The 22442-nt window shown below is 40.1% G+C and overlaps 1 protein-coding gene across 2 annotated transcripts in view; it reads left to right on the plus strand.

The window, feature by feature from the left end:
• grm4 (glutamate receptor, metabotropic 4) overlaps positions 1-22442 on the plus strand; it is a 201740-nt gene that overhangs the window by 148499 nt on the left and 30799 nt on the right. For both annotated transcript variants that reach the window (XM_072684705.1, XM_072684706.1), the window contains exons 4-6: positions 10805-10940; positions 12009-12163; positions 12655-12795. In XM_072684705.1, coding sequence (XP_072540806.1) covers positions 10805-10940; positions 12009-12163; positions 12655-12795 — 432 coding nt within the window. The remainder of the gene's footprint in view (positions 1-10804; positions 10941-12008; positions 12164-12654; positions 12796-22442) is intronic.

Here is a 22442-nt window from a genome sequence, read left to right on the forward strand (position 1 = left end):
TCTGAAGTGAAAGATGCATGTGGACTGAGATTCAGGGTGGGAAGTGTAAGCATTACAACCATGGGATCTGTTATCTCACCATTTCTTTTCCCCGTTAACAGTTACCAGGTTGAGGCTGGGAATGCACCTATGGACAAAGTTATCATTAGACTGGGTAACTTGTTTTTTTATTACAATATCTGCCTTAGCCACGTTACTCATGTTTGACAATTTGAAACCTGTGTGCACATTTTTTTTTCATGTGTAACATTACTTTGAATGGTGGCTAGATGCAGGTTCATCGTAGTTACTGGACAACAGACGCAAGCTAAGCTAAGTTTGCTAGGTAATATAGTCCCTCTTTGAAAATATCAAATAGCTTCTTAAGCTTGTTGTCCAGTCCTAAGGGTAATATTGCAGAATTGTACACAAACATGTGGTATCTTATGTAGGTTATGTAGCAGTTTAGCAGTTCTGGCGAGAGGTCTTGTGCAGCTCCACCAAAGTTACATAGTGTAGTTGCATCATTCCAGCCCGGAGTGGCAGTGACAGAGACGCCATTCCCCCTATTACAGCCAGTGGAGCAGCAACAGGATTCTGATGCTTCTATTCTAGATTAAATAAAATAGTGTTGTTTTAATTCAGCTTTTAAAACCTTTGTAATCAGCTACCTTATTTTGTCTATTAAAATGCCTTATGTTTTATGTAACTATATAATATGCACTGTGGTGGGACATTTTCTAAGGTTGGACAAAGAATTTCCTGTAAAATATATATCAGTGACTGTTGATAACTCTAACTTCAGTGGGCATTTCACAACACGGCATGGAAGACACTCACACGCATAAATGCATGAATCTGAGGGTGTTTTGACTCTAGTTGACTTTTTGAAAAGCTGCTGTTCTTCATGATGTTGGAGTCGGCTGGAGTTCTTGGAAAAGTGGTAGTGTTTGTCTTTCTTCCAGGCTGACTTCAATAAACCCACACTGAGCCACAAAAAGTCCAGCTCTGAGCCACTGCTTCAGCATCGACAACAAACAGCCATTTTTTCCTGCTTCGGAAATGTCTAGAATAATACATCTGTTTCCTCGCTTCGAGTGAAAGTCACTTCTTAAGTGCAGCCCTGAAACTTCCAAATCGAAATTCATCTAAAAGCATAGACTCTTTAAGTGTTATTGAAGATGTTTTGCGAATCCTTTGAAGTCATGGATGCTTTATGAGTTTCTTCACTTTGACTTTTCTCACAGTGTGCCTGGCAAGAATAATTGACTCTGGCACAAATCTGAGGATAAGGTTCTGACATTGTGTCACGTTGACTCAGAGCTTGCCATTTCAGCTGCTAGTATGAAAAATTCCCTGAAAAAAAGGGCAATAGCAGACGTCGGGTCATGAAAAATATGATTTTCTTCTTTGTTTCCTCATGATTCTTCTTTTACATAACTGTCTTTGGAATTTATTTATTTATTTGGGCCTTTATTTCTTGCCAGCCTTCTGTTTATCAGTTCCTATTGTTGAAGGCTGGTCTTACAAGCTACAATGATTAATCCAAAAGCAACAGCAACAGCAATATGAGTCCTATTTTGAAAATAAGCAGGTAAGAACGAGTTGATTTAAAAAAAATAAAGGTCTTACAAAGGAACACTTTTGGTTCCATAAAGAACCAATTTTGGAAAGGATCTGTAAGTATGGAGAACCTTTGAATTAGTGAGGAACCTTTACATGGACTTCCTTAAACCCTAAAATGAATGTAAAACATCTCTTACAAACATGGTTCTTTGTGGTACCAGAAATGGTTCTTCTTTGCATCCTCCTATAACCCTTTTCAGTATGAGGTTTAAAGGCTACATTCTTATTACGAGACCCAACCCTGATTTCTTTGCCCAGATCTGATCTTTTTTCTTCTGTGACCCACATCTGTGATGAGTGTGAACACACCTCAGCTCTGAGAGGACCTACAGACACACAAGTAAATCAATAACATCACGTGCATGATCCACATGCACCGTAAACAACAGAAACAGGAGAACAAAGTCGCAGCAGAAGCCTTCATTGCAAAGCTGATTTGCTCAGAGCGGCTCGCTAGCTGTTCATTATTAGAGCCAGAAGGTGAAAGAAACAGCCTTTGCAGTTGTTACTGGCACTCCACATAAGCCACTGATGTCGTGTTGCTGACATGACACGAATATGTGCTTGTGCACTGTGGTCTAATGATGTCTGGATGGGTGTGTACCCCCACACACCTGAACAAATCATTCCTTCATATACTCTAAAACGGAAGAGCCTAAATTTAGGCTAAAAAATTAGGGTAATGTATATTTAGTACAATATATCATACAAAGTTATTTTGTATATACAAAGGACTCCTGCTCATTCATTGCTTCTTTTATTGTTCCAAAATTAGAGATTAACAAGAGTTTATCCTGATTTTGTTTTGGAGTAACTGGCTCTACTGTCTGAAGAAGAGTTTCTACTAGATTTTGGAGCAGGGCTGTAATGATTAGATTGCATTCAGCAACAAGAACTTTAGTGAGGTCAGGATGTTGGACGATCACCACTTCACCTCATCATCCCCAACTCCCCAATTCATTTCAAAAGTATTGGATGGAGCACCATCCATCATTCCAGAGTTACATAGCGCATCAACACTTTGCCACTGCTTCACAGCTCAATACTGGGAGGTTTTATACCCGTCGAGCCCATGCCTGGCATTAGGCATGGCGCCAAAAGGTGTATGCTTAGTTACTCCAGAGAGTCCTGTTACCCTAGAGAGTCCAGCACTTCTCTAAAGGGGCTAGACAAGCTGTTTGCGTGTTCATTTGCACATCTGTGTCAGCAGTGGGTGGAACTTAAAGTAGCTGAATGCATTCATTAGAAGGGGTGTCCACAAACATTTGGACATATAATGTGCCGTATGTCAATGTAATATAACATTATTATATGAATTATATGGACAGGATTGTGGTAGTTGGTGGTGGTGTATATATTTATCATACAATACATTAGTAATGTGCCCTAATAATGTGCCTTTTAGCTAGATGGTAGCTAGCAAGCATTTTAGGACTTTTGTAGGAATCTGTAAAGCACAGTAAAACAAACAAACAACAACAACAAAAAAAAGACATCAGAAGCAGATTCAGCACAAACACTCAGCAAATTGTAAGATGAGGCTTTAGGCTGGTAATATAACTTATGATCAGACAAATGTAACGTCACTCTCTGGGGCAGTGGCGGCTCAGCGGTTAGCGGTTAAAGTTTTTTAATGACAGGGTTTTGGGTTCGATACCCAGGTTTGCCAAGCTGCCACTGTTGGGCCCTTGGATGCCCACCACTCCGGGCATGTGTGCTGTCCACTGTGTGTTTCACTGGTGTGTATGTGTGTGTTCACTGCACGGATGGGATAAATGCTCAAAATCATAAAACTTAATTAATCATTTAGAAACAGTCAATTAGTTGCTGTTACTATAATAAAAAGATGTGTTGGCATCAGTGAAATGTGTCTTGTTAGCAGTTTGCTGATAGAGGCTAACATAGTGGCAGATGCTGTGGTTTGAGGTTGGTGGTCTGCACTGCACTGAGCTTTTTCCAGTAGGCTTCAGCCTTAGGCACTTTGCCTACAGAAGCACACAACCAGTCTGAATTAAACTACACACTGAAATCACCTCTGCCTTCACTGTCTCACCTTTCACAAAGAATCTGAACTGTCTGTGGCTATTCATGCGTCTGTGTGCTGGTTATTTCAGCCCAATGAGAAACGAACGATTGTTTATCCAGCTAAATGCTAGAAGTGGGTATTTGTACTCCAAAGAGCCTTTCAGAGGAGATACAGTCACTGAGCAGAAGAACATTCAAGCTATTCTGTTTTTAAAGGTTATTCCTCAATTTTAATGCCAACTCAATTATCTATGTTTGCCAGCTGGTGTAGCACTTTTAGTTATTACAGAGCAGTGTTCTTCTCATGGACACACTGAGCTGCACGATCTGTGACTGGTCATTTTACATGCCAGTCAAAGCCTACACTGTCTTACGCAGTTTGCAGTGGAATACGTTTCATGTTGTGACATACTTCCACACTGATAAAGCAATTCGAGCTTTGTGCTTAGAAGGGAAAACAGATTTCTGTTCTCTCTTACTGCCTGTACCAAACTGTTTTTTTTCTCCACCACTGTAAACTTCAACTAGCTGACTGCTGCCCAGCCGGGAATTCTATATTACATAAAATGTCCAGGAATTCACGTTGAGTATATGTTAGTGTTGGTTCCTACAGTTGCCTCATAATCTGTGTATTCTTTCCATAATAAAAAACCTTTAAATAGAAGTCAATGTAAATGTTTCAAGTCATTTTGGATTATTCTATTGGTTCATTTTTCATGAACCATGATATAACAACTAGAATAGCAATGAAATACACAAATCAGTCATAAAACCAAGTGAACCAAATATTCTAAAATGCCCAAATCAATAATGAGATAAATGTCACAAAGAGTTAGTGCCTATTGCACAGACCTGGAAGACTGTCAACAGTTAAAAAAGTGTTTTTTTTTTGTTTGTTTTTTTAAGGCAGCAGACTATTTTCTTTATGTACGTTTTAAATTGCCATTAAAATCCAAACTAAAAAGAAGGTGATTTGGTCATATAGGCAATTATGCTGTTGGTGTTGTTATGAGTACATGTTAATGTAGTTATTAATGTAGTTGCATGTTTTTACATGTACTGAGTCCCTCAATCCCTTACACCTTGCTATGGTTCTACAACATCCTCATCATGGGGAATGCTTGTAGCTCCTATAGCTGCTCCCCACATCCTATTCGAAACCCTGACGCTGGACTACAAAGCCAAGAGTGGACCAGCCCCTCCGTACTTGATGGCAATGGTCAAAAGCCGATTAGTACGAAGAGCCCTTTGAGCTTCAAGTATGGCTCGGCTTGACCTTCCTTTGGGTGTCCGAACAGCAGAGTCGCTCACTGTCTTCAAACGTAGACCGAAGACCCTCCTCTTCGAGAGTACTTGGGCTAAGAGTAGAGTACTATGGTCTCCATATTAACTTGTGTTTAGTAGTATCTAAGCTTAAAGGTATCTTTGAATTGTAGTCTGTTTAAACTAGCTGAGGTTATTCTTGAGTAAATAGTGAAGCAATTTTGTAAGTTGCTCTGGACAAGAGCGTTTGCTAAATGTCTTAAATGTAAATGCTTAAAAGCATGCCCAAAGTCCACTTAAACAAGTTTACCCTGCTCAACTGCTAAACTGCTCAACTAGTCTATGCCGCCCCTAGTAAATGCCATAAACACATGAATTCTGACTGTCATCAATGAAATCAGATCAGCGTCTGATCTCTGTTACATTAAGGGAAACAAAAATGGTAATGTGGACCAAGCCAAACTGGTATGTGCAAATCTGAACAACTAAAATACATGCCACTGGACCAGTATATGACTTTATGGATAGTTAAAAAAAATGAAGTAGCAGTGCTGCTGAGGTGAAGTCTACCTGATGCTGAAAGCTAATTAAATCTTCATTATAACACATAACGGCAGAGCCACACATCCTGATTATTGACATTACACTTCACTTTTACAGTATTAGATAGGCACTTCATCTATGCCATTTCTTCAACCAAATATCTCATATGTCAGCACTATACACACACTATTTATATACAGTAAATGAAATGTTTGTTTACTGGATTATTAAAGATTATAATGCTGACCTCTACATCAATAAACATTGATCCTCTGGATCCACTGAATGCAGCTGGCAGCCTCAAGTGGCCCATTAAGTTATTAATGTAACTGACCTGCCTGGGGAAAAAGACCTGTCTATCTGCTTTAGGGCCACTGCTGGGAATAAGGACAGGCAGAATCACACATATATTTATTTTGTATTGAGTACTAGGAGTAATGCTATTAGCAATACAACATGGGAATACTTAGAGTGTTTTTGTTATAGTGTTAAAACTATGATATAATATAATATGTGGGTTCTGCAAGCTGTCGCTGGTTTCCGTAAACCAGCCAAGAAAAGCAGAGTTCATCAGTTTTTCTTTCACAAGCCTCCGTAATATGTAAAACAGCGTGTTTGATTACAACGCAAAATAACAGGGTTGTAAACAGGCTTGATAAATGCCATTTGAGCATTTTTTCACCAAAATCAAAGTTGTATAATATGAAGTAACTTGTCCATTGTCATGGCATGTCTCAGTTTAAATGTCTGTTTGATTAACATTTTGTACAAAACAGAAGCAAGCAAATTAGAAAGAAAATTGAGAATTTGAATTCTATCAGTAAAGCTTGGGCTGCATTGCAATCATTCCAGAGGTGACTGAGGTTTTGTGTCAGCACTGTGTTTTCTATGCCACAGACCCCAATTTCTGTCTAACTTTACACAAGGCCATCTGCCTGTCTCGACTTTTTCAGGTGGGGAGGACGGTTGGGAATTAGGAAGCAGTTTCAGTAAAACTGTCAACTGTTGGTCATATTGGACTTAGTACTTTAAATCAAAACCAGATCAAATCTATCCTGTACCATTTCACTGTTTACATTTGCTGAAGATCCAGTCTGTATTGACAGCACAGCCATAATTGTACCTACTTGTATAACACAGCTGCACACAGCAGCATACGAAAGGGAAGTGATTCAGAACGTCACCTCTGTTGATGCAACTTTGCACACTATACAGAAAACCCAGGAATGCAGTGTGTTTATTTAGTAACACATCTATTAGATAGCTGACAGTTTTCACCTAAAATGGACTGAGGCATGATGAGTCATAGCCTGACTTTCTCTACAGTTCAGCTCACTCATTTACCTGTGGAAAAAGGGTATCTTTCTAAATGCCCTTTGCTACAGAGGAGCATATGCAGAGCAAAGAATCCTGCTGCTCTTGTCCCATATGGTGCCTTCGAGAGTTCTTCCTCTAATTAACACCTCTGACACCGAGCAGTGCTCTTCTCTCAACAAGGACGGGTCAAACCCTTGGAAAATGCTTTCTCTTTAGCAGTGGGACAAATGAACTGTCTAAAAGTTGGCAAGAGCTGCACATAACTACAGACAGAAAGAAGTCATGGAGATGACCTGAGATTCCTGGCTGTACGGGTGTTTATCGATTTAATACCAGCTAGTTTTAAAGAAGTTTTTAAAATGATGGAAAAAAACATCCAATGGCCTTTAACATTCAGCTCGACATTCCCCTGTCCTGTCCTCCAGGACAATCTGATATTATTGAAGTTCATTTATACTCCGATGAGGCAAAATAACTGGCCTGATTCACCAGTATCGTCCTAGGAAAAAACCTAACAAAAAGTCTATGTCAGATTCATGATGCATCTTTAAAATGCAGAATTGTTCTCATCTCTGCTTCTTATAATGATTGATCCCATTGCCCTCGTAAATTGAACAAATCTCAGATAAGAAAACTTTGGTGAATGTCAGAATCTATGTGAAAACTTTCAAGAACAGTTGGTCTGCTCACTATACAAGGGTACTCGAGTGGTATATGTGGCACAAGGATATTTTAGCTGCAGAAGTTGTGAGTTAGATCTGCTGTGGATTGGACATATTGTTCTTGCACATCCAATAGATAAGTGGTGCATACATACCAGACTGCCCATTTGATGTAAACAAAAACTGGACTCAGACAACCTTCCTCTTCTGTGTCAAGTTCCAGTTCCAATGCTGATTTGTCCATTGTTGGCTCTTTTGATAGTGGACAGGGGTTAGCATGGGCACTCCAACTGCTCTGGGGCTTTTTCAACATTGATTGTTCTTCTATAATCATTAATAAAATAATTAGTCCAGCCTTTGTTACCTTCGCACGATGAGTTGATGAGTCTTGGGTGCCGTTGCAGTTTGTGGTTTTTCCTTCTCTTGCCTTCCAGGCCTTCCTAGTTCTTATGCATCCAACATGTTGACTATGAGAACTGACTGTTCAGTTACTGTCTGGCATGTATCCCTGACCTTGACATTCTCTGTTGGAAGATAATTCCCCTGAGTGGTGAATTATCATTTACACAGATCAGTCATAACATTAGTATGACCGGCCTATTATTGAGTAGGTCAGCCTTGTGCTGCCACAACAGATCTGATCATTTGAGGCATGGACTCCACAAGGTCTCTGAAGGCATCCAATCCGATCCTTTAAGTCCTGAATGTTATGAGGTGTTTCACTGGCTGTCCTTTCTTGGTAGATAGGTACGTTTGGTAGGTACTCACCACTGCATACAGGAACACCCCACAAGACGGTGTTTTGGAGGTGTGAAGGTGTTTTGGAGATGTTCTGACCCAGTCATTTAGCCATCACATATTGGCTTAGATCCTTATACGTCTCCATTTTTCCTGCCTTTAACACATCAACCTCAAAAGCTGCCTGTTCACTTGCTGCCTAATAGATATCCTTCCCCTTATTATATATATTTTTCACTTCAGCGGTCAGTGGTGTTAATGTTAGGACAGATCTGTATATTATTTACCACCATTTTATTGCAAGTCATTTTGCACCATTTTTGTTCGTCCATTTGTTCTGAAATAAACATGAAGTTATGGTTTGGATTTGACCATGTGAGCCTAAACACATAATGTATGCATCATGTACATGGGAAAACACAAAAAGGCCTTGCTTTGTCCCATAGAAGAAGGATGATCACACAGAATGCAGAAGTGTGGCTGATTAAATATTCAGGGTGCAGCTTCCCAAAACCAGGCACACATTTCCAGTATTGTCTCAGAGTTATGGGGAGATGTTCTTTAACAATTAGTTGGCAGTTTATGAGATTAGTCCCAGCCTTAGTAAGCTGCATGCTAATTATAGACGCATTGCAAGTGCATATTGTGGCAACATCAAGTCCCATTTCGCGCTGCTTCTTCTCACTTCTGAACATCTGGCCTGCAGAGTTGAATGTGCAAAGTAATGCGACGACTGCACCAGCAGAGCAACATATTGTAAGTGTAGATGTGACAATGTCAGGTTGCTTAGTAAAGAGTTTTTAAATCCTGTTAGCTACAACGCAGGATAAACACACACAGTGGCATACCTGATGACAAAACACGCATAGAAAGAGTTACAATTAAGGAGCCCAGTGGAGCAATGCATTAGTAAATTGAGGTTTCCGGGCAAAGCAATTAAGTTCCGATAGAGCATGAGATCTCCGGAGAGACCGGGTTGTTCCTCCAGGCCTTTATTACAACAACCGCATATACAGCACAGGCACCACCCGCCATACCTTTCTACTAGACAGTTACTGTGTAAAATCAACTGAGAGCGGAATGCGATGCACTGTGGAGAATAATATACTGGTTAAAACAAAAATCCACTGAATACCCAAAAGGAAGAAGGAGATCTGAAACATCTGCCGCTTTATCTTTCTTTGTTCTTTCACAGGACTGCTTTTATGTGTCTGAACTGCTAAATTATTTTTTGGGTTTCCTGTCCCCTGCTTAAACCCCTGCTGGTCCCAGCTAAACTTTGACAAAGTTAAAAGTTAGAGATGATTTAAGTACAAGAAGTGGCAATTTCAAGCACTGGATGCTTGTGGTTTGCCTTACAATAAACGAAGATGAAGGGCACAATAAAGAGAAAAGTTGAAACCTGAAGATGGTAAACTCACCAGACGAAGAACAGTGGCCTGCATCATCCCTTCTCTAACACTTGGTTACACATCCCATTGCTTTAATAACCGTGTCAATCCTATCAAGTAAGGATTACACCAGTCTCTCGAGACCAGTCTCTCCTCTCCGTTTTAGTCCACTCTTCCATGAACTGGGTTTCAAATTTGAGAAAGAGGTTGTGTGTCTAATTCAGCTTTTGATCGGCTGTTCCAAAGTCAGGCCTTAGATTGAGGCCTGGCCATCTTGCTGGTTAGTCAAAGTATCCCAGAATTCATACTTGTTTGTTGACCATTCACACCGATCTGGACATTAAAACATGAGAGGGAGTGTGTTATCGTGAAATGACAGCATGGCTGTGATGAAGTAGACATGAGCTGAAGGCGACCTGGAATTGTTTACAACAGATCTGAAAATAAATAAAGTAAGACATAAATAAATTGAGGCATGAATGTAGCTTTTAACATGTGTTAATGTTAGCATGTCTTCCCAACAAATTTTAGTCCTGTAACAAGCAGCTTGTTGCTACGTCACAGTAACGACCTCCACTCACTCACTGGAAAAACAGTTCCTTCTCCAGCTCCTTATGCAGACCAACTAGTTAAACTTTGCTTCCCCCTTTTTCTGTTGTTCTTTTAATTTTGTTTAATCATGTGTATTCTTGCCGTAATCCTAATTTTCCTTTTTGGTCATTCTTGTTTTCTTTAGCTCAGGGCATTTCCGGAACTTCTTGGTTTATTATTTAAGGTGGTTTATTACATAAGGTGCTACAAAGGGTTGTTTAAGGGGTTGCATAAAAACCATTATTGTAAATATATATTGGTAAAGAACCTTCAAATCCACTTCTTTAAACCTGTATAAGGTTCTTCACACATAATCTCTTTTACATTGTTTGTTTGCAACCAAAAATGGTTCTTTAATGACATCTCTCAAAGAACTCTTATGAGCACTTTTATTTTTAAGATGTGTTGTTAAGGCATGTATCATATTACAGAAGGAATAATGCATATGACAAATTTTATTGTCATTGATGGGTCCCTAAAAACCTTTTTCAATGGATGGTTTCCCAAAGAACATTTCTTTGCTAATGAGAAGTGCAAGTGTGATGAAGGTTTACACATAATGTAAAGGTTCTATACCAATGAGAGGTTTATTCTGGAAGATCTTCTGTTTTTAAGAATGTTGAAGTGATTCCTCACAGGCACAAAATATCTCCTCTTATCTTTTGACAGGAGGTGTGTGTATCTCCCAGTCGGTTAAAATCCCCCGTGAGCCCAAACCAGGCGAGTTTGACAAGATCATTCATCGGCTGGGAGAAAACCCGAATGCCAGAGTGGTCATTATTTTTGCAAATGAGGATGACATACGGTGAGTCCTAAGAACATGGATCTTTTTCATCAGTTACACCTGAGGTCTTTTTGTAGAAAATCAGTTAATCAGTGTTTTTACTATGTTCTAAACCTGGGTATCATTGTAGTTTTAAATATAATGTACCATGTACATTGTTTTACACAAAAAAAAAACAGTTTTTCTAAATTATGTCTAGCCCTTGTTTAACTCTCCACATCAGAATCAGAATCAGAATCAGAATCTCTTTATTTCACCAAGTATGTTACCCATACAAGGAATTTGTCTTGGTGAGAGCAACACGCATGACAAGTAACAAAGAAACACAGGACACAGTCTTAAACTAAAGGAAAATGACACTAAACAATAAATAGGGTAGGGGATAAATTAAAAAAAAAAAAAAAAAAAGTAGAAAGTACTAAAGGTAATAAAGGTAATAAAGAGCTGAAAAATATATTTACAGAAAAGAAAAGGACATCTGTACAGGTGTGCATGGGTACATGGGTACACTTAAAACCCTTAAGCTCTGAGGGCTGCACCTGGAGCTCCTAATCAGACCCATTATGACCCAGATGTTCAAAAAGAACATGACTAAATGCCTTTGGTTAAAGGCATTATAACTACTGGCCAATCCTTAAGAACTAATCATTTTTGATTTGAAAGGCAGTCATGTTGAATCTGTCACTATGTGAAGAATACATTTTTAAAAAGATGATTACGCTTTTAGTGATGCATTGCTCTGATATTCTACTTCATTCCAGGCCTGGATGCCAGTGATATTTCACAGGCAATATTGGTAATCTTTGTTCTGAAAGATGAGTATCTGCCTCATGTTGACTCAGTGAGGTCGCCTTTCCATGGACTTAGACTAAATTTAGCATTTGGAGGCCTTTTGTGTGATGGAGCATGCTCATACAGTTAATTGTTAAGCATGGTCAATACTGAAAAGTCAATAACACATTGATTTGCAATTACACTAAATAGAGTTTCACCAAAACACTTGAGAAGGTGGACAGCATTTCGACAAAAATATGGAAAATACAGTTGATGTGACCCACATAGTCTCTGTTCATTCTGCTCTCTTTAAAGGAGGCTACTACAATCAGCAAAGAAAGCCAATCTGACCGGCCACTTCTTGTGGGTAGGGTCAGATAGCTGGGGTTCTAAGATATCTCCAGTGCTCCACCAGGAGGAGATGGCTGAGGGAGCAGTCACTATCCTACCTAAGCGCCAGTCAATTAAAGGTAAGGGAAAAGTCTGGTTCTATACATATACTTAAATAAAAGGTTCCAAAAAAGTTTCCTAAAGGAGTGGTTTACAAACCACAACACACAGAGACAAATCCAATATCTGGACAATGAAAGGAGGAAGGGGGGTTAAGAACCTTTCAGTGGATGATGAACCTCAACATAATTGAGCACTTCAACGTGACCACAACATGTTGACCACAAATTCTACACCAATCCACTCCACAATGTTAAATTACTGTTAAAAAAATGACAATGAACTGATTTCCCAAAATATCATCCTTGATTTTGTTATTAAGAACTTCTGTTAGCAATATTGTATTTACTCGTCCATTCGTGTCTAGGATCACCTTAATGAAGCTTAATATTTCTTAGAGAAATCATTGTTTGCATTGTGTTGGCCTGTGTCCTCTGAAGCTCAGAGGCTTTTCCCTTTGATTTTGACAGAGTGCATTAAAGTGACACTTATTTCATCGATCTGCTCATAGGGTTTGATCGTTACTTCATCAGCCGAACGCTGGAAAACAACAGGAGGAACATCTGGTTTGCTGAGTTCTGGGAGAACAATTTCAACTGCAAGCTCAACCGTCATGCCTTGAAGAAAGGATCCGGCATAAAGAAATGCACAAGTAAGAAATCCTTGCTATCTCCCCACTGGCAAAACACCCTTTTTCTCAAAGCTCCGTAAAAGCACGAGCAAGTGGGAGAGGGAGGTAGCTAGGATGAGAGAGAGAAAAAAGAAGGGAGAGAGAGAGAGAGAAAAAAAAATAGAAAGAGAGGGAGAATACAGGAAAAAAAAACGGCAGTGCCAAATCCTTTCAAAAAGACTTGGCCTTCTCTGCTGCACGCTGGAGAAACTGCCTGGTTAAGTCGTAATTCCACGAAGCTGCTTCAAGTCTGAACTCAACTGGGTTGAGTGCCATCTTCCCTGTGCTAGCTGCATAACCCCCCCTTAATCCACTGTACAGGAGGTGAGATGAGAATCTTTAATTGATTCATGCTATCTACAGAGGGAGTACGTTTCACACTGAGCCTTTCTCCACCAAGTTCACCCCTGGTCAGCACTTGACCCCCCCTGGCACCACAACACAGCTGTCACATAGCAACGCACCTCTTGCTGCAGCCAATCAGTGTGCAGGGAGATCCAATGAGAAGGATACAGGGCTTTCTAGACGCACGCACACTTAGGATGGTGGTGTCCTCCAGCATTGGCTGCTGCCTTTACTGCACTGCAGCAGCAGACTGAGCAGGAGGACTGCCAACCTCTGGCTTTGCATCCCCATAGAGATGCTGCAGGTGATGATGCTCAGAAGCTGATTTTATACCTGACTGACTGCTTCGGAGAATATCCATCTGACCGTAGCTTCACAGTTCAATACATGTCTTATGAATTTAACATTTTGCACATTTTCATAATTAATTTTTTTTTGCTAGTCAGTTTTTTGTGTGCAACCTGAGCATTCTGGCACGGAAAAGATTCATCATGCTACCACGATAGAATAAATTGCTTAATTTTATATGGCAATTGTTAGACTCACCAGGAAATCATTATTGTTGCCTCACTGGAGATTTCTGAATAACTAACATTGATTAAATGCACTGTCTCCGTTCGTGCCGTTAATTAAAGGCAATACAATAGTCTGTTGTTTGGACGGAGAAAATACAATTGGTGCTTTAGTGACATGCAGGGAATCTCATTTATTTATTATACCTTTGTTTAGTGGGTAGAATGCTACAGATTGCTGAATGGGCATGAACAAGTAATAGGATGAAATTCAATTAAAGACACTCAGGGTTAATTTATTACCCGATTCCATATTTCCTTATCAGGCCCAAAACAAAATGTAAGTGTGACTAACTCACACCTTCGTGCTCTCCTTTCACTATCTTCATCACGTCTTCATTCACCCAATCAGGGAACTGAGTTTTGAAACCCTGAAGCATTCTCAATACAAAAGGCGGCAAGTTCGAACTAGCTTACTTGATAGGGTGTACTTAGCAGGTCTTTTTTTCCCAATTTCCCTCTCAAATTCTGGATTCCAGTTAATTTCCCACCCCCTTTGTTTGTACTCTCCATCCATAGCATGCAATGCTCCCAACATTGCGGGGTGCGGACTGACCCGTTCAACCAGCCACCACTTTACCACTTCCCTCACCCGGCAACCAACACACGTGGAGGAAAGTGCTGGGTACCCAGCTCTGATGCATTGGCTACCAGTACATCACCTGTGCTGACCAGCATCACAGACAAGTGATGTGGAGAGAGAGAGAGAGAGAGAGCTACCTTCTCACCTAAAAAAAGGCAAATTGTGCTCTCTCAGGCTCCGGCTGCTCAGTACTTGGCAAGTTTGAATGCTGTCCAATCATTCTGCAACTGGAACAGCAGCTTACTTAATGATGCATGCTGACTCTTCTGCTGGCAGGACCTCACATCTCTGAAAACGTTGCAGCAAATTTCCATGCAGGCTCTGTCGCAACAAATCAAGTATAAACAACTAAATTCTAGCCTAAAATAATCCTAAAGGCCGTAAATAAAGTCCCTAAAAATCAGTGAAAATGATAACTTGATAGCTGTGAGTTTCCTCCTCTGTCATTTCCATGCTGAGATGGGTTTGAAATGCACTCTGGGATATTTGGCAGTCCCAAGTCCACACAAGTCACCTCCTGATGCATCTTCAATAACATGGGCAGAAAAAGAACGTGTCCAGGCATTTTAACTGTACTTGGCTAGATACAGACTTTTCAGATTAAAAACCTACTGTTCACCTGTTTGTATAAAAACTCACCTGTTTTGTCCCACATTAGAAAGAATTGCCAACACACCCAGCTGCATACCAATTGTTCTCTCAATCTGTTTTGCATTTTCCTGTGTTTGATCATGTTTTGATCTCTTCTCTTTGTTTTTTGACTCCCCCTTTGAATCTGTTTACCGGTTTGTTTATACTTTCAGTTTCACCCCTTGCCTGTTTTTGACTTTTCTGACTTTGCCTTTCCCGTGTCTATCTTGTTGTTGCTTCCGGTTTTGACCTGGCCTGGCTTTCACGCTAGCAGTTTGGATCCTCTCTGTGTAAATAAACCTATTTTACTGATTCACATCCGCGAGTGTCAGGTTAGTCTCACTGACGTTACACAAGCGATGGCTTCACCTGCACGTGGCACAGATTACTCTGGGGGATGAAATCGAGAAGTTTCTGCCGTGTGCAGGATAAGGACTGTGCAAGAACAGGGGCTGAAGTGCTGATGCCAATGACGAGGAGGCTTGTTCCGTCAATAAAAAGCATTAGTCATGCACAATGTTGTCGATTAACTATGGCGTATGGGGAAAAATGTCGGAGGTCACGCTGGTAGGAACATTAGTAGTCCAAAGTAATGTTCGCTCATGATAAGATGAGAAGAATTGCGCGTGTAACTGGGTAACACATCCTCTAGCAGTGTTTGTCTCTAAGGGGAGATGTAATATTTATCGGAGAGAACTGATGCAGAACCGGAGCCCACTCCCTGCTGCTTGGTAAACCCTTTTATTCACCATGGAGTCTGGAGCGAGCGTAGAAAAGATCCCCTCCTTATCAGTGTGTTTACAGCATCGTAAAGAACGCAGGCTATACAATATAGCAAACAAAAACATTCCCATGTTTTCCATTTAAGGCCTGGCTTGGCATAGGTAGGCATTTGTTGTCATTAGGCAGCTAGTTCCAGGGATTTCAGAGCAAATACTGCATGTTTATCTATTGTAGCTGAGCTGCGTTACTGAGGTGGAGTAGTGTTGTAAAACTGGGGAGGGAACAAGAGCTCTGCACCCTCGCAGACGTCCTTCCACTTGTTTCTATTGTTGCTTTATAAGGTGTGCGCAGCTAATTTAGAAACTCCCAGGCGTGTTGCTTGTACATCTTCAAAGCCTGAATAAAAAGCTGCGTGGCTGTAGCTGACTACATTGCTTGGGTACCTAAGACAACACACAGCCCAAAGACTCAGAGGGATAGTGTTCCCACTAACAAACCCACCCATGCATGAGTCAACATGCACCCACGGATCTGCCCAAATCCCCAGTGACATTGTTGATGATGACTAATGTGATATAAGATCTTCAAAAAAATGTCTCCATGAATGGCTGAGTAAAAGCAAAATCTCAGACATCTCACAGTTACTACATCTCACTTTTTTTTTTATTACTGCTCCAAGAACATTCTCAGTCCTAAAGTGCTTCTTCAAGATGTTTGTTGAACAAAATGTCATCAAAAGGTTGAATTGGTGTAGAACATTTACGTTTATGTCTTTTGAAGGGGTCCAAATTTCATATTACTTACCCATGTTTCATTTATGAGGACAGTTAAAAGAACCTATTTTAGAATCTATCGCAAGGTTTGGTGTCTTCTTTGATGTTCGTTCAAAGCCCCCTTTTTTTCACTAAGAGTGCACTCAAGGTGAAGTAACCAGTAAAGCATATTTTGCCTGTGCACGTGTGTACAGCAGCATTACGGAGTCTGTACATATACTATATATAGAGTATGGACAATGTTTTTGGTGAAGAAGATGGACTGCTTGGACGTTGTTTCCATGCTATGTATTCACTGCTGTTAGATAGCAGAGAGCAGCATCAGCGCTGTGACTTCGCAGCCTTCACAAAAGCCCTGTGGTTACTGGAGGATTAAAGGGCTGGATATCTCTGCTTTCAGCTGCCTCTCTCTCTCTCTCTCTCTCTCTCTCTCTCTCTCCCCCTCTCTCTCTCCCTCTCTCTCTCTGTCTCTCTCTCTCTGTCTCTCTGAGACAGAGAATAAGGGAGAACAGTTTTGACCAACATTATACATTCTCTGTCTGTGCATACATGTAACATTAGCACCACTTGCCTAATATTGAGTAGGCCTCGCTTATATTGCCACACCAGATCTGACCACTCAAGACACAAACTCCACAAGACCTCTATAGGTGTCCGGTGTAGCTGTCACCAAGACGTTTACAGCAGATCGTTGAAGTCCTGCATATTGTAAGGAGGGGTATCCATGGATTGCATCAATGAGCCTTAGGTCCCCATGACCATGTCACTGGATTGCAGGTTGACTTTTCTTGAACAACTTTTGGTAGGTCCTGACCACTGCATATGGAATATACAGAAAAACCCACAAGACCTGCCTGATATTTCGGAGATGTTCTGACCCAGTTGTCTAGTCTTCAAAATTTGGCCCTTGTGAAAGTGTCTCTTGATTCTTAAGCTGCCCATTTGTCCTGCTTTTAACACATAACCTTCAAGAACGGACTGTTCACTTGCTGCCCAATATAGCCACCGCCTTGACAGATGCCACTGTAGATGAATATAATGCTTTCACTTCACCTGTCAGTGGTACCAATGTTATGGCTGTTCGATGTACGTACACTGGCAAAATATACTTTAGTGATTTCTTCATGTTGAGTACACTCAAAAAACAGCAGCAAGCACCATAGGAGATGCCATGCCATTTTGGTTTCCTGGATAACCGTGCAATGGAATGGAAGACATTGTAAATGAAACTTTTAAATACATGATATAAAAGCTTCTGTATCAGTTCAACAATTTGTTTACGTTTAGATTAGCAAACCTATCTTAAAATTAGAAAGAATATTTCTTCCCAGGCTGGAGCACTGAATCTTCCAAATTTACTGCTGAGAGGCTGGAAGTCACCCTTTAATTTAGAAGTTTAAGTTTATTTAGAACTGTGAATGTTCTTGACGCTCAATGTTCTTTGTTCGATCACTTTCATAATCAATCTGATTTTAAGCAGACACAGACCTACTGCGCCTCTAGCAAAGTCGTCTTCATTGCGGTCCAGCAAAAAAAAAACAACAACAAAAAAAAACAATCAAACAGTGGGAATGAGGAGACCTCCTCACATAATGAGGACATAATGTAAAGGTTCTACACAAATGTAACCTTTTGATGACATTTTGATCACCAAACATAAACCTATTTTGATATTATGAAAAGCATTTATTTCCTGGCGGGAGCACTTCAGTCTTTGAATCTTCCAAATTTACTTCTGAGAAGCTGGTAGTCATCACTTCATTTAGAAATGAAAATGTGTTTGGAACGCAATGTTTATGTTCAGTCCCTCTGCAATGAATCTAATTTCAAGCCTTGATGGTTATGTGAGATTTTTCTGTTTTGTTTTTTTAAATGGCAGATTCATCAATTTCCTTATCTGCAGTGTCAGTAGATCTACAGATCTATAGTTCATGTAGCATTGTGTAGGAAGAAAGATTCTGTGGATTCTGTGAAAATGAGACCTCCCATAAGACATGATGTAAAGCAAATTAGTAAACATAAATCTTGAAATCTTATCTTGAAATTAAAAAAATGCACGTTCTTTGTTCATCATTTCTGCCGTACATCTGATTCCAAGCCTTTTGTGTTGTTTTTGTTTGGCAGATTGATCACATTGTTGATTTGCAATGTCAGTAGATGTATAGATCACTGACAGCAGCAGATACAGGCCTTCTGTCGCAAAGTTGCCTTTATTGCTCTATGTCTGGTGAGAAAGATTCTGTGTGAATATGGGAATGTGAAGACATCCCATAGGACATGATGTAAAGGTTCTATACTAGTTCAACCTTTTGATGACATTTTGATCAGCAAACATAAACCCATCTTGAAATTGAAAATAATATTTCTTCTCAGGCTGGGGAACTGAATCTTCCAAATGTACTGCCGAGAAGCTGGTAGTCACCCCTTGATTCAGAAGTTCAAATTAAAATTATTTAGAACTGAGAATCACTTCTGCAATTAATCTGATTTCAAGCCTTTTCAAAATTTTTCTGTGATTGTCAGATTGATCACATTAATTATTTGCAATCACATCAAGTCCTGCAATAGACCTGCACATCACTGACAGAAGATGCAGGCCTCTTGTGCCAGTATCATAGCCACATTCGTTGCTGTAAGTCCAGCAAGAAAGATTGTGTGGACCTTTTAATGACATTTTGATCACCAAATGTAAACCCATGCTGAAATAGAAAAGAGCATTTCTTCCCAGGCTAGAGAACTGAAACTTTCAAATTTACAGCCCAGAAGCTGGTAGTTACCACTTGATCAAATGCAGTGCAAATGCTTTTTTTTTTTTTAAACGAACATGTTCTTGGAGCTTAGAACATTCTTTGTTCGGTCACTTCTGCAATGAGTCTGATTTCAAGAGTTTTGTTTTTAATTAGCAGATTGATCTCATTGCTGGTTTGCAATATCAATAGATTTATAGATCACTAACTGAAGATACAGGCCTCCTTTGCCTGTAGCAAAGTCACCGTCACTGCTGTAAGTCAGGCAGGAAAGACTCTGTGAAGGATTCTGTGGGAATGTAGAGACCTCCCATAAGACCAATGCAACCTTTCTGATAACATTTTGCTCAGCAAACATAAACCCATCTTGAAATAAAGAACCTTTCTTCCCAGGCTGGACCATTAAATCTTCCAAATTTACTGCTGAGAAGCCTGTAGTCACCACTTCATTTAGAACTGAAAATATTCTTGGAGCTCAGAACGTTCTGATTTCAAGCCTTTTCTGAGTTTTGTTTCTTCTTTGATCGGCAGATTGATCACATTGCTGGTTTTGAATGTTAGTAGATCTACAGATCGCTGACAGAAGATGCAGGCCTCCAGTGCCTGTAGCAAAGTTGCTTTCACTGCTGTAAGTCCAGCAAGAAACATTCTGTGGTCAGAAACAAAGAGCTTGCAGTACAGAATTATCATAATTCAAAAGCCATCGTCTGGGGAAGTGATGAGATGAAGAGGCTATTTCGGATTGTTCTGGTACAGAGCGGATCATGGCGGATTGTTTGCAGATGCACAAGAGGCTCTTGTCGCATTCCACATGATTCGGCGACAGAGGTTGTCACTGATGAAAACTCTTGGCATCAGCTTGGCCAAATCCGAAATCTCCTGTGATGTGAGAGCAACTTAAGATGCTTTTGCGGCGCTCTTCACAGCGTGCCCTGTAGGCTTGCGCTCTGCAGAGGACAGCAGAGAGGGTGGATAGCTGATGTCTAAATGCTTTTGCAAGAGTACTTTGATCAAACAGCAGGACCCGTCTTTTATCTGAGAAAAATGTGTGGTGGTTGCACAATTGATTGTAATGTGAAAGAACAGAAGGGGGTAGCCGATCTCTTTCTCCTGGGGCTCAATCATCTCAGTAAAACAAGCATCCGAGTGGGTTGTGTTGACGCCCAGAAACACCACTCATCAGGTTAATTTAAAAAATCCTCTTTGACAGAGGTGGGCAGAGTAACTTCTACCCATGTAAAGTAAAACTTCCAGTGAAATAATGACTAAAACTGAGATCTTTCCAAAAAGCAGCTTCAGAAGAAACACAAAAGTAGCAGGTCAATAAGTACATTCAGCTTCTATCAGCATAAAAACTGAAGTTTGTTCAGTTCTGTTCTTCTCTTTTTTGACACATTCTTCATGCTAATCTGCAAAAGTCAGAGGTGTGATGAATCACAAAGCAGTACAGAAGCTGTAACCAACAGATCTGTGTAAAAATACACTTGAGTAGAAGTAAAAGCATCATCAGTCTACATGGTTTTTGGGAAAAACATTTTCCAGAAATTTCCCAGGATATGTCCATGGCTTCCACACACAATAATACACACATACATACATACATGCATACATACAGCCAAGAAAAAAAAATAAATAATAAAGGCACACCATGACAACTCTTGTCTTTTTAACATATTTAAACATTTGGACATTTGATCTTCATTTGAATAATATTGAGGTAAATGATGGTAATATAACACTGTGTGAAGAGATAGCTGAGTAGATCTTTACTCATGTGGACGAACTGTTTTGGTGCTTGAAAATAGGTCCACCAGGGTCTTGGCTTCACAAAAGTACAGGAACGTATAAATGAAAAAAACATTTATAGACAGCAAGAGGCAGAAGACAAGTTTTTTTCTGGTCAGTTTCACACAAACCCATTGACTGATTCACAAATCTGCCAATCACAGATGAGAGGCAGATGATGGACACACAAATCCACCAGTTAGATACGGCAAGAGACAGAGACGAGTATCTTGACCAGTCTTCACGCCTAGTAATGCCAGATGTGAGTCACATATTGTCTGGCGATGCAAGATGCAATCAAACTTTTTTTTTTTTTTCATTTTCCAGGAGTTCCAATGACTGCAAACAATAAGACCACATGACAATGCAGCATTACAAACTTCAATAAACAGGGAGGCAGAAGCTAAGATATGCAATCTCAGTGGCCAATAGCTCAACTGTTCCAAGGACATTTTTGCCAATTTTTACATTTTTTGGACGTTTCCATGACTGAAAAAATAGCCTCTGAATGTCCAGGTTTTCCAGGTTTTCCAGGATGTGTGGGAACCTTGTTTTACTTCACCTACCTGAGAAATAGACTGAAAATGTAATTAGGTGCTACCCATCTCTGCTCATTGATTTACCCTGCTCATCAAAAGGTTTGGTGCATTCAAAACATTTTAATTAAATGCGTGTTTTCATGGTCAGTTTGAAATAACGTGTTAAACAGAAAGCTGTTTAAATCTCCCAATATTGCTTTGCAAAAACTGCTGACAAAAGTCCTACTCTTGAAAGAATGCCAAACTCCACATATTTTCTCCTCCCCTGTTGTGAGGTCAGCACTCACCATCACTTAAACCTTTCAGCTGTTTAAGCCACATTTGGGAAAATAAAATATCGGAATCTTTGCAGGCTGTTCTGGAGTGTAGATGTAATTTTCTACCAGCTTCTAGCAAGTTTGTTCAGTGTGTGTATATGTGTGTGTGTGAGTGGTGCACAAATATTTGACAGTACAGCTGTGTAATTACGCAGTCCCCCTCAGGATCTCTGCACCATAATGGTTCACAATGGACATTTCAGTGTAAGATTGAGGTAGCTGTGCCTCTTCTAAGAGTGCTTCTGTTTGGATCTAAGACAAATGCCTTCAAGCTTTGGTACCTGAACCATTTCCAAAAGAACGATTAGCCTTTGATTGCTGAAAGGACTTTGTGGTTTGAGGTTCAAAACCCAAGAACATACTTTGGATGGCACAGTGTATTGATTAAGGCAGCTGCAGTATATTCAACTATAACATAATGGATTCCTATATACCGGTAGCCATATTTTGATATTCCATGGACAGAGACAAACACTGAGGGTGACAGTGGTCTTCATATTTGATGACTGAATGCAGTTGGATGCAGCACTCTTAGATTAATACCTAAAAATGGTTTTCTGTGTGCTGTGAGCCTCCTGACCAAACCTCACACAATCCAAATGACTTTATGTGGGT

Source organism: Salminus brasiliensis, chromosome 7 (assembly GCF_030463535.1).
Source record: "Salminus brasiliensis chromosome 7, fSalBra1.hap2, whole genome shotgun sequence".
Taxonomy (NCBI): domain Eukaryota; kingdom Metazoa; phylum Chordata; class Actinopteri; order Characiformes; family Bryconidae; genus Salminus; species Salminus brasiliensis.